The sequence below is a fragment of the Colletotrichum gloeosporioides genome (genome assembly GCF_011800055.1).
Source record: "Colletotrichum gloeosporioides strain Lc1 chromosome Unknown consensus_84, whole genome shotgun sequence".
NCBI classification, from domain to species: domain Eukaryota; kingdom Fungi; phylum Ascomycota; class Sordariomycetes; order Glomerellales; family Glomerellaceae; genus Colletotrichum; species Colletotrichum gloeosporioides.
Window position 1 is genome coordinate 179,263 of NW_025544729.1, and position 15,593 is coordinate 194,855.

Genomic DNA, 15,593 nt, shown 5'->3' on the forward strand with positions numbered 1-15,593 from the left:
TGCCATCATGACATTACTGGTTGGTCGTCATCACGAAGAAGCTGTGACTGTCTTCGTGGTAGGAGGCCCCTTTTCCTTGTCCGATGCCTTGTCAGAGACTCTGTCATCAGACTGGGCTTCGCTACCGCTGCCGACAACACCGTCATTCGCTGCCTTTGGCTTCATGAATGGCCAGTGTCCCTTGAGCTCGTGGAACCTCATGACGAAGAAGCCAGCCATGACGAAGATCCAGTACGCATTGTAGGCAATGACCGAGCCATACGTTGCGGAGTTGGTCCATCCCAGAATGGCGTTGAAGATTCCCCAGCCACCGCCTCCATTGAGTTCAGGGCTGCAGCACTTTTTTCCGAGTGTTAGTATGCCAGGAAGCCACAGTCACTGGGGTTGAGAACTCACGTTGACGTGCCACACGCTCTTATCGATGTCGTAAGAGCCCGGTCCGTTCCCAAGCTCCGCAGCGTCACCACCAACGACGTTGTTCCACGCTTGCTGCTCGAAGTTTGAAACTGCCCTGGTGAAAAGGCCTGCGGCGACGAGGTAGAGAAGGCAAGTAGATATCACGAGGAAAACCTGCAGCTTCGCGGTCGATCCACCCCTATTCGCGGTGTTAGCGACCTCAAACAAGGGGTTCGTCGGTGCTGGACAGAACTTACTTGTACAGAAGATAACCGACCAAGGCGCCGACGATCAACCCGATGACCACCGGAAGCGGCACGGCGGTCGCGGGGGCCGAGAACGAGACGCCGGCGACGAACACAATGGCCTCGATACCCTCTCGGAGCACGGTGATGAAGGGCAGGACAAACATGGCGTACTTTTCGATGAAGTGCTTGAACCACCCCTTCTTTGCGCCGGTCTTGACGGGGGCTTCCATGGCCTTGGCGAGCTTGACGCGCCACTTCTCCTGCATCTTTCCGATGCGGAGCAGGGCAGCTCCCATGATTGTGATGATGACGGCGGCGAAGATGGAGAAGGCTCCTTCGTAGTAGTTCTCATGGGCTTCCCAGCTGTTCCGGCCGAGCTTGTAGAAGACGCCGATGAGGGCGCCCGCGGCGACCAGGCATATCAGAAAACCTATGCCTGTACCAAGCCATACCTGCAGCGTCACGATGAGAAGAAGTTCGAGCAGGGTGGTGGTGTCGGCGTTTCCTTACCTGTCGGCGTAGAGACTTGTAAACGGCGACATCTCTATGAGGGCCGTCGAGTGTTTGCTTCAGGAATGCAAGTAAGACGGAAACAATGATGACGGTTTCGAGACTTTCTCGGAACACGACAAGGAAGACGGGGACGGAGAAGACGTCGACGGTCATCTTGGCATGGATGGATAGAAGCGAGGAATCAACATTCAAGGGCGGCCAGGAGAACGGAAAGGAGGTTCGGTAGGGTAATAACCAGTCTTTGACGGCAAAGACCTGATTGATCTGATAAAAATCAATCTGATAATGGTTAGATCAAGCTGGCCGTGTGGGGGGGACGAGACCTTGGGACGGGCTACCACGGAGGCAAAGGAGCAGAGGCGAGGGCCGAAGGCGGAACGCTAGCTTGTCTCCAGGACAAATGAAAGACGCCAGGCATATCTCGATAATCATCAGACCATATCCCGGCGTGAAATGTTTGACGGGCACAGGCTTTGACCAGCTTGTGACCGGACTGCAAAGTACTCTGCGTTGCACATGAGCCGAGCAGGCAAGATGAGGCGAGGTGGGATGGGACAAGATGCTGGTGCAAGCGTTTCCGGGAAGCAGAGCCAATTGCCCTCTGGTTCCAAGGTTGAATGGGTTACATTCCACCGGGCCCCTTTTCGCATGACAAGCTTTTTGGTCTTGGTTTAGTACCATCGGCTCCTGTTGCTCACGTTGGAGGTCGAGCTGGCGGACTGGCGAATGCTACATCCCTACCTTGGACCCGTCTCGCCTTGCCTAGCGTGGGTTAGGGTCTCCGACAGGCAAGGGTCCTCGAGGCACTTATGTTGCTGTATTATTGTATGGAAGGCTTTTTGAAAGTTTGAGAGCGCAGAGTGGTGCTGCTGAAAAGCACTGCACGGACACAGCAAGCTTGCTTGCCTGCTTACTTGGGACATTAAACGTATTGATGAGACTGACATCGGCTGGGCCAAGTCTTGTTCGCCACAGAACGTCAGTTCAGAGATGCGATGCCGTTCGTGATCTGGGAAAGGCGATGGAAGCCACACATCGGCAAACGGCACTTGGTCTTTCAGCCACTGTCCGCAGGGCAAGGAAATGGCGGCGCACTTGGAAGTTGATGTGGCAGGCTAAGAGATGAAAAAACGCAACAAGTCAGCTTCATCTCGGAACTAGCCAGCGGTAGCCACCTACAAACATCGAGCCACATCTTGTCAGCCCCTTCATTACTCGCAAACAAATTAGCTAGCCCGAGACGACGATGGCGGAGTCCCATCTTGATCATCCCCATCGGTGCCGATCCGTCACCTGAGAGGTTGGCAGCTGGATGCGCTTTTACGCCTCTCCCACCGGCGGGCGCTCCTTTCTTGCTGCAAGCTCTGAGACCAAGCCGACGACACCCTCTTTGAAGACGACAGGAGCACACGAGATCGACCACCTCCTGCGTCCCTGGACTTCCCCGAGGGATTGAGAAGCATGCGCCAGCTGCAGCCCGTGTGCCGTTCATCCAGAGTTGGCGTCGACCAGCTCGCCCGGCTGAGAGAAGCTAGTCAGAGGTGAAGAGAGCACCAGCACCGGTGGAATGGAAACGGACCCCATCGCCGCCCACCCTCAGGGACCCTTTGGCGGCAGCCCTGGGCTGGCTTAGCGTGGAGAGACAAGCTTTTCTCGGCTGTAGGGGGCCCCAGCTAGCTGATCTTCATTGCAGCAACAACCTTGCTAACCCTGCGATTTTCGACAACTGGGACCGCCGACTTTCCGGCGGGCCAATCGCTCGAATACGGGCGCTTCGCTTGCGTCGTTTTGGTATTCCGGTCATTAGCGAGGAATCGGCATCAAAGGCAACAAGGCAGGTGGCCAGATGCCAAGGTGGTTTCCGGACTAGTGAGGTGGGTGGGTGGCGGCAAGAGAAAATATGTCTCGTAGCATCTGATAAGATTTGTCTTCCACTAACGACAAGCCCCTCGTTCTCTGCCGGTCTAGGTCATGGAACAGCTTGTGTCGGGGGCCCATTGGGAGATCAGATTGATAAGATGCTTCGGCGGCCACAGGAGGGAGGTCACCCTGGCCAGCAATGGTCGCCACGAGTTGCCGTTTGGTCTAGTCCAGACAAAACCTGCTGAGGTTCATTTCCTTCGCCATCCTCGCCCTCCTCTCTGGTAGTCAGTCATACGTGCTGTCGCTCCTCCTGTCTTTCACTCAGGATAAAAGGACAGACGAAGCAGAGGCCTCCTCCTGAACCAAAGGCGACCCTTGGAATTTGACTATTGCCGTCGGTTTTGACCGTCATGGACTTCACGGCAAGAGCATGCAGATTCGGCCTGCTGGCTGCATTACTGCTGCAGCCAGCCTCTGCAGCAACCGTCTCTCACGACTTCAACATTGGATGGGTGACTGCAAACCCAGACGGTGCTTTTGCCCGTCCAGTCATTGGCATCAATGGGCAATGGCCGATTCCTCGAATCGATGCGAACGTGGGGGATACTATTCTCATCAATGTCCAGAACAACCTGGGTAACCAATCGACTTCCCTCCACTTCCACGGCTTATTCATGAACGGCACGACGCATATGGACGGGCCTTCACAAGTCAGCCAATGTGCCATACCACCAGGCTCGTCGTTCACATACAACTTCACTGTAGGCGGCCTCCTCGAGCGCGAAGATCAAGTTTGAACGTCCCGTTGACTCTCTACAGATTCAGCAGCCCGGCACCTACTGGTATCACTCACACACCCAGTCTCAGTACCCCGATGGCCTGAGGGGCCCGGTCGTCATCCACGATCCCGACTCGCCATTCAAGGGTCAGTACGATGAGGAGGTTGTCGTGACGCTCTCCGACTGGTACCACGACCAAATGGCCGATCTCATCCCTCCCTTCATGAGCAAGGGAAACCCGACAGGCGCCGAACCCGTTCCTCAAGCGGCCCTCATGAACGATACCCAGAACCTAACGGTCACCGTCCAACCCGGGAAGACGTATCTCTTCCGGATGGTGAATATGGCAGCGTTCGCAGGCCAGTATGTCTGGATCGAGGGTCACAACATCTCCATCGTCGAGGTCGACGGCGTGTACACGGAGCCGGCGGACGCAAGCATGATTTACCTCGCCGCCGCACAGCGCTGCAGCTTCCTCGTCAAGACTCTGAACGATACCGGCTCCAACTTTGCCATCGTTGGTAGCATGGACACGGTATGATTCTCCAAACGCTCCTATGTGTGGGTTTTCGACTGACCGACTTAGTCTCTGTTCGACACCCTCCCGCCAGACCTCAACTACAACGTCACGGGATGGCTCGTCTACGATTCATCCAAGCCATTGAACCAGGCTGCGACACTCGACAGCTTCGCGCCCTTTGACGACATGACCCTTGTCCCCTACGATAAGCAGCCCTTGCTCACCTCGCCTTCGCAGACTGTCGAGTTGGACGTAATCATGGACAACCTGAATGACGGCGCAAACTACGCCTTCTTTAATGATATCACTTACAAGGCCCCCAAAGTGCCCACGCTTTACACGGCTCTCTCGGCGGGAGGCAACGCAACAAACCCGCAGGTATACGGAACATACACACACAGCTTCGTCCTCGAGCGCGACGAGGTCGTGCAAATCATCGTCAATAACCTTGACCCTGGCCGCCATCCATTCCATCTCCACGGCCACAACTTCCAGGCACTCTACCGCGCGCCCGAGGAAGGCGGAACGTTTGAAAATGCAAACGTCTCAGAGGCGGACTTCCCCAAGACCCCCATGCGGAGAGATACCCTCGTCGTCTGGCCCAATGGCAACATCGTGCTCCGCTTCAAGGCCAACAACCCCGGCGTCTGGCTCTTCCATTGCCACATTGAATGGCATGTTACTTCCGGCCTGATGGCAACGTTCGTCGAGGCGCCGCTTGACCTGCAAAAGAGCCTCACAATCCCCCAGAACCATAAGGATGCATGTGCTGCAGGCAACGTGCCCATCACCGGCAACGCGGCGGCGAACACTCTAGACTACCTCGACCTGTCCGGCCAGAACACCCCGCCAGCGCGTCTCCCAGACGGGTGCGTTATCTCAGATCCCATCTCCGCTGCTTCATATATGCTGACTTGTCATGACTAGATTCACCGCCCGTGGCATTGTTGCCCTTGTTTTCAGCTGCATCACCGGCATCCTCGGCGTCCTCGTGGTGGCGTGGTACGGCCTGGCGAAGACGAACGACGGACCCTCCGGAGCCGGTTATGCGGCACCAACGACCGGAACGGCGTCCGGAGCGGGGCATGTCAGCAAGGACCAGCATCAAAAGGAGCCGATTATTGTCGGAGTCGGGTCTGGGAGTTCAGCAACTGCACGTACCTGACTGTCGCGGTGAACCTGGCGGGCATGTCGTGTTATTATTAGAATGTAAGCGACCCGGTGATCGGGTCTTATACCCAAGACGCTGCCTTAGATCACGGATGATCAACCGAGATGAGGCGTGACCACAATAATAGATGAAGATCCATTCGTAGATAATCCTGGTATCCCCAAATGTTGCCGTCAGTCGAGTGTTCACTTACAGAACCACCGTAGTTTACAACATAGCAGTACGGAGAGGCACTATGAACGAATAAAACTTCAATTAATCTACTATTGGATGAAAATTCAAAGGGGAAAAATGATAAACTCCAGACTCCTGAGTTCGACATTTTTGTCGACTGTGGTCCCTCCCCCTTGTCATCGGCCGTGACCGGCCAGCCATGCTAGATGGCGCTTTGTTTCATTAAATATCACACACGAGAATCAGTCAATCGCTCTCATGTGGTCCTACATGCGCCCGCATGTCCTTCTATGACGCAAATATGCCTACAGCGGCTCGGCTCCTTTGGATCGTCGGAAAATTCCTCGTCGATAGTGACCTGGCTTCTCTCGCCAGACCGTCTCATGTCTCCAACCTAGTTCAGCTCGCCCAATCACATCGCATGAAAGCGTATGTGTGTGTTCGGCAGATTTTGTTGGCCAACTCATCTCTACGCAGCCTGTTAGGGCGTCATGGTGTTGTTGGCGTTGCGCACAACCAGCGTGCTCCCTTAGGTGCTCTTCACCTTCCTGGGAAGACCCTGCGCCCGCCTCATTGCGAGATCGCCCTCGGCAAGCCACTTGCTCGCCTTGACGATTTGCACAACATTGATGAACTGCTTCATGGCCATGATGGGAAAGCTGACGCCAGTAAGCACCCACGGCCAGAAAGAGTCCATCTTGTTTGCACGAGCCATCTCGAGAGCGGCGGCGCTGTAAGGATTCGGGAAGATCTGGCTGAGCAGAGAAGTGTTGACCTGCGCACCAGCCTGGATCTGAGCGGCGTCGGAGTTCGAGACAGAGTTGAGCAGAGACGGCGAGAGGAGCGGGGAGGAGAAGGAGAGGAGGTAGAGCGCAATGAAGAAGAGCTCATTGGCGGCGCAGAAAACAAACAAGACGGTCTGCGAACAAGTCAGTCAAATGGTGTCAGAGAATCAGAAATCGAGAAAGACTCACCTTGTTGGTGTAGTACAGGTTCAGGAGCCAACTGCGGCTCTTGTCGACATTCTTGTGACTGGTATCAGAACCTCCCATGGTCAGGGTGGCGTACATATGAATGTAGTGGCTAGAGAAGTCGAGGGAGAGGAGCATTTGGAAAACAATGGTCCATCGAGGGAACGCGCAAGACAGGAAAACCAGCAAGCACGATGTGGTGCACCTATCAGTGACCATGTCGAGGACGGCACCGAAGCGCGTCGACTGCTCGAAAGCACGCGCGGCGTAACCGTCGAGGGCATCCAGAAGGCAGGACACGCTGTATAGCAGGGAGCATGTTCGTGGGTGGAGGGGCATGTAGTAGAGAGAGGCAATGGCGAGGACAATGCGTGAGTAGCCTGTGATGAAACACGAGTTAGCAACGTCATGGTGATAAGCTTGGGAGCTCGCTGGGCAGCCATACCGATGATGTTGGGCCAGAATAAGAAAATGTTCTCCTTGGGACCACTCTCCGAGGGTTCCGTTCTGGTAGCTCCATTGCCATTTCCGTTCATCGTGACCTGTTCGGTTGGCTCGTCGACTGCGACTTTTGGGGATTCGGCGGCAGCGGCAGCGGCCTGGGCGGCCTGGCGCCTTGTCTGTCGGACGGACATGGTGATGTGGCGGACTAGAAGCTGTAATGCAGCAGATTAAAGAAGCTGAGCTGCCCACAAACGGGGTGTGAAGAGGTTTTAAGCGGCGTGGATGAGGCGACCGAAGCAGCCGGTGTTGCAGTGGAGGTTGCACGGATGGAAGATAAGTGGTTCCGGCAACAGGATTCGTAAGGAAGATATGCAGATGGATCGCAGATGGGTCTGACTTGCTCGGCAAGGATCTTGAGGATCTAAATTAGGGTAAGGAGGACCTGTCTGCGTCGAGCTTGGTTGAATCGAGGCGACTCGAGGAGGGGAGGAGAGGGGAGGGGAGGAAGTCGAAGGTCGAAGGGAGGCGACGGGTGTGGAGCTGTTGGATGCAAGATAGAGAGAAAGGAGCGTGAGCGTGAGGTGCAGGTTGCAGGTCATGGACAGTCAGTCAGTCAGTCGCAGCAATGGAGGGCACAAAAAAAAAAAAAGCAGAGAAGGTGGAAGCCCGCTGATGTGGAATTCTTCGGACGGCACGGAGGGTTCGCCCAGCTTTGTGCTGACCATGCCTTATTAGCTGACCTGACAATTCTCTTACTCTGCACCTCACTTCAAGTTTGACTGGTCAATAATTTACTATCGAGCTTGGCTCCTCCACGGGCTACGTAAGGCGCCAGGTAAGGCAGGCAAGGTGTCTCATCTGCTTCCACCTCTGCGCTCCAGGTGCGATGGAGACCATGGGTAGGTACCTACTTTGGCACTGGGTGCCTTGTCCCGTCTTGCCTTGGCTGGTAACACACCCACCACTGCCGCTGCAAAGAGCTACCAGGTACAAAGTCCGTACCTAAGGTAGGGTGAGGTACCTCACCTTTTTCACATGTATGCGGATCTGCAGAGAGAGCCCACCCGAGCTCGCGCGTCTTCCAGCGCTCCCGCCTCGACACCACCTGCCTGGCAGGCTCGACCTACCTTACCCTTTTGTGCCCCTTTGCCGGCCCAGCTGGCGGGTCATTGGATAAGAACGGATAAGAGATGGATAAGACACTCAAGAAAACCAGCTAGTCCTGCCTTAGCACGCTTACCTCAGCAGGCGACCCACGAATCAGCGAGAGCCGTGCGTCAAGCCCGACCCAGCAGAGATAGATGCGCCTTATCGGGCAAGGAACAGTCCACGTCGTCTTGCATTCGTCAGTGACATATCGCGAGCTGCTCACCTAGGTACCTACCGATCAATACAGCCATAATGAGTTAGATCCGCTTTCTCTCTGCCCATGACAATGCCAGCTGTCGCGTGAGTCGTCCTGAGCCGAACAAGGCCAATTTTGGTCTTCATGGCTTGGGAGTGCTTACCCAGTCTTAACATTGCCTTCCCACGGCTTCCTTCAAACAGATTGACGCGACACCAACAGTACTGAGTTTTGGAGTGGGATGCCGCAAAGCAGCGCCAAGAGACATCTGCATGTCTTGGATTATTCTATCTAGACCACCGCTCATCTTCTCCAGATAGACGCCCACTTTGGTGCTCATCGAGGCTGTCATTCTCGCAACTTATTCCCTGTTAGCTCAACACAACAGATGTAGGTGGCCGCCTTCCTTATCTCCAACACCAGCTCCTATCACGATAACCAACATCCAGATATCCAGCCCGCCGCCCTCCGCTGTCCGCCCTCACCACCCGGCAGCATGCCTGCTCATCTTCATCGCCTTCCCCGCACTCTGCCTTCTCAACGCTTCACCTGTAGTGGCTACTGGGTCACTGCCAACAACAGCAGCAACATGGACGTGCATCATTGTTCACTGAAACCAGCGCACGAGCAGACGCGTTGATGCTGAGGTCTGGTGGTCGCGCACGAGACCGGCTCTGTGCAGCTTTGGCTTTCTCCCATCAACGCATGCCAACCGTCAATCATTGTTGTCAGTTTCGGCCCCCAATGGAAATGCACACAATAGGTAATTGACATGGCATCACTCACGGCTGGCTGGCTGCCGGGGCACGAGGAGGGACCGTGTGTTCGCCCGGCCCCCCTCCCCAGGAAATCAGCAACCGGAACCGAAGCGATCTCGGACTTGCAATCTGGAAGATAGCCACAGCACATGGCCTCTTTGGACGAGCCTCACCCACCTCGCGGCCGAGTGCCCAGCCCATGGCCGGATACCGACCTGGGTCGCAATGTCGGGTGGCGGGCCCGGCGTCGTCAATCGCGTTTTCCTGAGTAAGGAAAGCGCCCACCGGCGTCTCTATTCGACACGACACACCCGGAACAACACTAGAACTCGCCGAACTCCCTGTCCCGCCTGGCACTCGGCTTCTAGGGCTTGCTTGGCCTGCATTCCATGCATCCGCCGCCACTAACACATTAGACTTCCATTCCTCCCTCTCCTGCTGCTTGTCCCTTCCCTTCCCTTGGTTGCCGCCGGCACGAGACGTTGAAAGTGCGATGTGGGATGTGGGACGGCACAAGGCTAATGGCAGTCGACTGAGGTAGCCATGGTTGCGGGGAAAAGGATTACACCGTTCTTTGGTTCATCGGACTTCCCGTCAGTCTCCTCGCATCAAAACACGAGAGACCCTTACTAGCGACAATTAAGACCCGGGGGCATGGCACGATATTGCCCAGCCGCCCCAACTTGATAGGCTGAGGTGTGCTTGGGGGTCGTGACGTCGAGAGCCTCCGGCCCGCAAGCTGCACCGTTAAAGTGGTCCATTGGGGGCGACGGCTTCACCGCAGGATCCCATCCACCGCTTCCGGTCATGATTCTCATTATCTGACGGCTGCGGTCAACACATGCACGAGACAGACCAGAGACCAGACCAGACAGGCAGACAGACATCCAGGCCAGGGTTTACCGTAGTGTAGTCGCGGTCAACCATCTCGACCGGCCTGGTTGTCCGTCTGTCTCTCATCGTCGATGCATTGGCATCCGATCTGACGTATCGAAATCAAGATTGCCCGTTCCATGCCCAGCATGCTTTCGCCGACACCACCCCCGGCTATCCAAAATATTTCGTCCTTTCTTTTGGCAACCGGCCGACAGCACGGCTGGTTGACATGATTCGCACCGCAACTCAATGTTACACAAAGCAACACACACGCAGGGACCGGTGATTGGTGCGTCGGGTGGGCTCCGGCATGGCAACTATAGATTGTTGGAGTTGCGCGTTGCGACAGACGGACCACGCTGAAGATGGGTATTGTGGCTGTTGTGAGTGAGTGAGTGTGTGTGTGGGTGTGTGTGTGTGTGCCTCATTCAATATCGTGCTGGCGTTACGTTGCTGTGTTGCCGTGGTGCGGCCAGCGTTCCAACCGCCCCTTGACCGCAGGGCTACACGTCACAGTCGCATTTGCAGGGTCTGGACGGGGAAAAGAAAAATACTTTTGTCGGACGTCGGTCTGGTTCCAGAACGTGCGAAAGGGTGGGTTCGAGCCCATCTCATCTGGTCGACTTACGCTCTTTTGGCTTTCGAGATCGACTCAGGCATTCTGCCGTCAAGGGATGCCGCGGCTCAAGCTTTTACACGTTCGGTTCCCATGGAACGCGACGGCGCCGTCACCCTCGCCGGCCCTTGGATGGTCCGCCGCCACGGTGATGTGATATGGGCTGAAGTTGAGCTGGGAATCGATTCATTCAGTCACTCCAAACTAGCACTGGATTACCGGGGTGGCGGCCGGTGAGGCAGCCGTCCGTACATATGCCTGGATAAAGTCTTTTGGGAGAACTGGCAAAAGGCATGGACTGGTCTGCTTGCCGGGATGCCACATGGAAGGTCGGCATGCCTCCTATTTTAATTAGCCCACACCACAGGCTTTTTAGTCAATTCAGGGTGCAGAAGGGGGAGGGGTCGGGATCATCTAGCCGTTCCAAGAACGGCGGTGTTCCTGGACTCTCCGAATCCGACCAGCAGGTAGAACATTGATATGGAACATGCCGTGGCTCCTTGGGATGATGAGGTAGGCAAAGGACTTCGGCAAGTGTGAATCGAGTCTGAGAATGCGAGAGGGTTTTGGGGACAATACTGACTGGCGTTCATGGAAGGAAGGGCCGACAAAAGAGGATTTGCTTGCTTGCTTTAAGGTGGGGAAATTGGACGGAGAAGCCTTTTGATGCATGCGCAACTGACACCTCAAGTCACGGCGCAGCGAAGAGCTCTTCGAGGTGAAGAGGATGGATGGATGGATGGATGCCGCCGGGTCAGGTGGTACAGCCACAGTAGTCGATCAGAGTTCAAGTCCCTCGCCTTTGATATTCTCTCAGACCAATACCAATTGTACGAATGTCCGTACGTGGTAAGGTGGATGACAAGCAAGGTATGCGTACTTGCGTGGGGTGAGTGCTTTAGGGAAAACTCCATAATGCTACAGGTAAGGTACTACTCTGAATACCTTACAGTACGGACATACCCTACCTTGCTTGGGGGCAATTCATTCCTTACCTACGGGGCTGGTCAAAGGTCAGGGGGCTCTGCTTTTGGATATTTCTCTCTCTCTCTCTCTCTCTCTCTCTCTCTCTCTCTCCTCTCTGAGTCCCAATTATTGATCCTCGTCGTCTCCTCTCGTTTCGTCTCATTGACTGATTTGCTGGCATTTGCCCCATGCACTTTGGTTATTGTTGTTGGCCTCCCGTTTTCTCTCTGTGACACCCACACACCCACATACACGTACTCTCTCTTGCTCTTGCTCCGTGTCTCTCACTCACTCACTCTCTCTGCCTCCTCGCCGCTCTATCTCGCTCTGCCGAAATCTTTGACAGTTGCCGCAGTACGCACCCCTTTCCATGAATCTCCATTGCCTCTCTCTCTGTCAAGTTCCCGCCAAAACCCCCCCTCCACTTCCGTTCCCTCTCTAGGCAATTATGATGCAGAGAGCGAACGCAAACCCCTCCATGCGCATCTCTTCTCGTCCCCCCTCCCCCTCTGGCCCCTCGTCCAATTTTTAGCCCGCCGCTCTCAGTGTCTATCTAATCTTAAGCGCACCCCCACAGTCACATTTGCACACATCGACCTCACTAACTACTTATTGTCTGTTTTAGTCTTCACTAAAAAGTCCAGCCCGCCTAGCTACCTGCTGTCCTCTCCTTCTCCCTTACCCTTTCTACCCTCGTCCACTGGTCGGGTCTTGTCTGTCTCTCCCTCGATTTACGACAAAACCCAACGTACGGTCAAGAATACAGACGCACAATACCTTACTCCTCCAACGCTTCTCCCATTGTCTCGTTCGCGCGCTCCCCGCCCTCGCCGCATCCCGCCGCGGTCTCTACAAAAACCCTGATTCGGCGCTACCTCTCAGCCATCTCGTCGTCACCTTCAATTTCCCCTCTCTTTGCTGGCTGCTGGGTTCCCCCTCACCAGCCTTGCCACTGCGCTTGTCAAAGAACTTCCGCTCCGCTTTCCTGTCGCAGTCGGAAACTCTATCTTTGGGGACAATTTTCCCGGCATCTCGCCAAATACACATCAATTCGAAGTGCACTGCGCCAGACCCGATCGTCGTGTTAAAACACACAAGCCATCTGCTAGGATGACTTCACACAGCACGCTCAAGGCGACTTTCGCCAGTCGCGCCGAGACGGCCACCCATCCGCTCACGACGTACCTCTTGCGATTGATGGACCTCAAGGCCTCCAACCTATGCCTCAGCGCTGACGTCCCCACCGCGCGAGAACTTCTCTACCTGGCCGACAAGGTCGGTCCCTCCATCGTCGTTCTGAAGACGCATCACGATATCGTTGCAGGATGGGATTTCAACCCGCAGACGGGCACCGGAGCCAAGCTTGGCGCATTAGCCCGTAAACACGGCTTCCTCATCTTCGAGGATCGCAAATTTGGTGATATTGGAAATACGGTACAGATGCAATACGTCGCGGGCTCTGCGCGGATAGTTGAGTGGGCGCACATCATCAATGTCAACATGGTCCCTGGCAAAGCTGCCGTTACTTCTCTTGCCGAGGCCGCAGCTAGGTGGAGGGAACGCTACCCTTACGAAGTGAGGACATCGGTCACAGTCGGTACACCCAGGTCAGAAAGCTTCGACGACTACGACGAGGACCAGGCGAATGATTTGCACTCTGCGGAACATACCATTGGCGCCCCTCGTCCGGCCGATGTTAACGGCCGCAAGGGCAGCATCGTCTCCATTACCACCCTGACGCAACACTTCGAGCCTGCCCCTTCCCCGAGGTTTCCCCGCAACGAGTCGCACGGTGACGATATTCTCTACGCCGGTATCGAGGAGGCCCCAATGGACCGTGGTCTTTTGATCCTGGCGCAAATGTCGAGTGCCGGAAACTTCATGAACAAGGAGTACACGCAAGCTTGTGTGGAGGCTGCCAGGGAGCACAAGAGCTTCGTAATGGGATTTGTCTCCCAGGAGAGTCTGAACACCGAGCCCGAAGATGCTTTCATCCACATGACCCCTGGATGCCAGCTGCCGCCCGAAGGTGACGAAGAGAACGGAGGTGTCGCCGGAGACGGCAAGGGCCAGCAATACAATACGCCTCAGAAGCTGGTCGAGCTCTGCGGAACGGACATTGTCATCGTCGGTCGCGGCATCCTGAAGGCAGGCGATCCCCAGTCGGAGGCTGAGAGATACCGCAGGAAGGCCTGGAAGGCATATCTCTCGCGGGTAGCGTAGGCGGTTCCTCCTCACATCACACCAATACCCAGGCGTGTTCATCTTTGTGTGTTTTTTACTCCCCCAGTTGTGTCGTCCCTTCTTCGTGGCTCTCGGCCATGTCTCCAAACACTGTTGTCGTCGTTTTATGCATGTCGATCTGCAATGATGTTCGTATCGTAGAGGTTGGGGAGTAGTACTCGGGGCACTAGGACGGTTTCTTAGACGGGATCTCGGTGATCCGGCATGGACCAACAAAAAAGGGGTTGGATTGGCGTTGAACATGCATTGTTATTTGGTAGTGGACTGTCACACTTGATATATCTTTCAATTGACCACGTCTGCAACACATCTATTGCTGTTCTTCTCGATCGCCAGCTCTATGGAACCTGCCCTCGATCGTGAACATCGCACCGGTTCATCGAGCGCGTTGGTGGGAGACTGAGTAGAGCGTTCTTACTCGACGTCGGTGATCGGCAATCGAGAGTGACGTACCGTCAAAGCCGTTACTCGCACTTCGCACCCGATTTGACAGGCAATAGGCGGGAAGGTTCTCATGGACAGCATGGCATGTGTGGCATGTGGCATTGGCATGGTACGGCGAGGCATGGCATGGCATGGCACGGTGCAGGCCGGGGGAGGCAGCAGGGAAGGGCATGACCTCACAGCCGTAGATGAACGAGGGGAGGACGAGATTACAGGTGCAGGGTGAGGATGGATGAGCATCATTGGCGGTGGCAGCGGTGGTGGGCGGTTGAGGATAGAGAAGAAAGGGCCGACGAGAAGGAAGAGGGGGGTAGTGTTCTGAGGCGACGGGCTGGAGGAGGACAAGGTTCCCCGGGATGCAACATGTTCTCGATGAGCTGCGAGATTCAAGAAGGCTATTTTCCCCAATCCCTCAAGACGCATGGAGAATTTAAAGTGCACCTGGGCAGTTGCCACGCGCAGCGCAGGGGCAGCCGGCGGCCGTGGTCGTCCTGTCTTTCCAGACGACTTCGAAGCCTGAAAGGCAGTGGTGCGACGACCCCACGAGGCATGGTACGGCTCATTGGACTCGGGACTTGCTGGAGGACGGAGCAGGAGGTGCTAAGTAAGGTACGGCGCAAGGTCAGATCAGGTAGGTGACGGCCATAGCATTTTCGGCGTGCGTGCCCTGTCGGCGCCCTGCCGGCCCTACCCCTCCACGTTGTCATCTCTGATGCTTCAAAGAGTGTGTGGGCATGCCATGCTGCTGCTGCTGCCGCCGCCGCCGCCTCTGCTGCGAACGCGAACGGTGCGGAACGCTCGCCGCCTTGACGTGACAATGTCTGTGTGGTGTGGTCTTTTCTTTTCTTCCATTTGTTGACCATCTCATTTTGATTTTACCACCATTTCCCCTTCCCTTTCGCAATCCGAGTGTTGGTTAGGTTGGTCGCCGATCCAAGGTCACCCATAATCTGAGGGGCCACTCCATGTCGGCAAAGCAGCAAGACCAGGCCACCCCACGTTTTGCTACAACCCGCTGCATGTAAGCGATCGCAAACCAAGAAGCTATCTTAGCTTGTGCCAGAAAGCAGAGTATGCTGCCTTGAGGCGGCCGCTCGTTCGTGGTTGCGTCGTTGACGGCATGCCTGTGTGTGTGTGTGTGTTGGATCTTGTCGGTTCCCGTCGTATCTTGTCTTGCCTTGTCCAATGCGAGTTTGCCGTGGCAGGTCTGCAAGTCGCATACCTTAAATCTTCTCCCGTGATACTCGTGTCACCGCGCCTGGTTT

The 15,593-nt window shown here is 55.6% G+C and overlaps 4 protein-coding genes across 4 annotated transcripts; 2 read left to right on the plus strand and 2 right to left on the minus strand.

Annotated features, from left to right (window-relative positions):
* Positions 1–30: 30 nt before the first annotated feature.
* GCG54_00002121 (Plasma membrane iron permease) lies at positions 31–1,675 on the minus strand (the record flags this gene model as incomplete). The annotated part of the gene is made up of 5 exons (XM_045402218.1): positions 31–339; positions 397–595; positions 654–1,096; positions 1,155–1,436; positions 1,652–1,675. 5 exons carry the CDS (start codon positions 1,673–1,675, stop codon positions 31–33), a joined length of 1,257 nt encoding a protein of 418 aa, XP_045258580.1.
* A 1,755-nt stretch (positions 1,676–3,430) lies between these two features.
* On the plus strand, positions 3,431–5,484 carry GCG54_00002122 (Iron transport multicopper oxidase FET3; the record flags this gene model as incomplete). The annotated part of the gene is made up of 4 exons (XM_045402219.1): positions 3,431–3,781; positions 3,840–4,334; positions 4,386–5,188; positions 5,247–5,484. The coding sequence occupies 4 exons, from the start codon at positions 3,431–3,433 to the stop codon at positions 5,482–5,484; spliced, it is 1,887 nt and encodes a 628-aa protein (XP_045258581.1).
* A 709-nt stretch (positions 5,485–6,193) lies between these two features.
* GCG54_00002123 (CDP-diacylglycerol--inositol 3-phosphatidyltransferase) lies at positions 6,194–7,270 on the minus strand (the record flags this gene model as incomplete). The annotated part of the gene is made up of 3 exons (XM_045402220.1): positions 6,194–6,583; positions 6,639–7,015; positions 7,081–7,270. The coding sequence occupies 3 exons, from the start codon at positions 7,268–7,270 to the stop codon at positions 6,194–6,196; spliced, it is 957 nt and encodes a 318-aa protein (XP_045258582.1).
* Positions 7,271–12,750: 5,480 nt separating this feature from the next.
* On the plus strand, positions 12,751–13,863 carry GCG54_00002124 (Orotidine 5'-phosphate decarboxylase; the record flags this gene model as incomplete). The annotated part of the gene is made up of 1 exon (XM_045402221.1): positions 12,751–13,863. The coding sequence occupies one exon, from the start codon at positions 12,751–12,753 to the stop codon at positions 13,861–13,863; it is 1,113 nt and encodes a 370-aa protein (XP_045258583.1).
* Between the last annotated feature and the right edge of the window lie 1,730 nt (positions 13,864–15,593).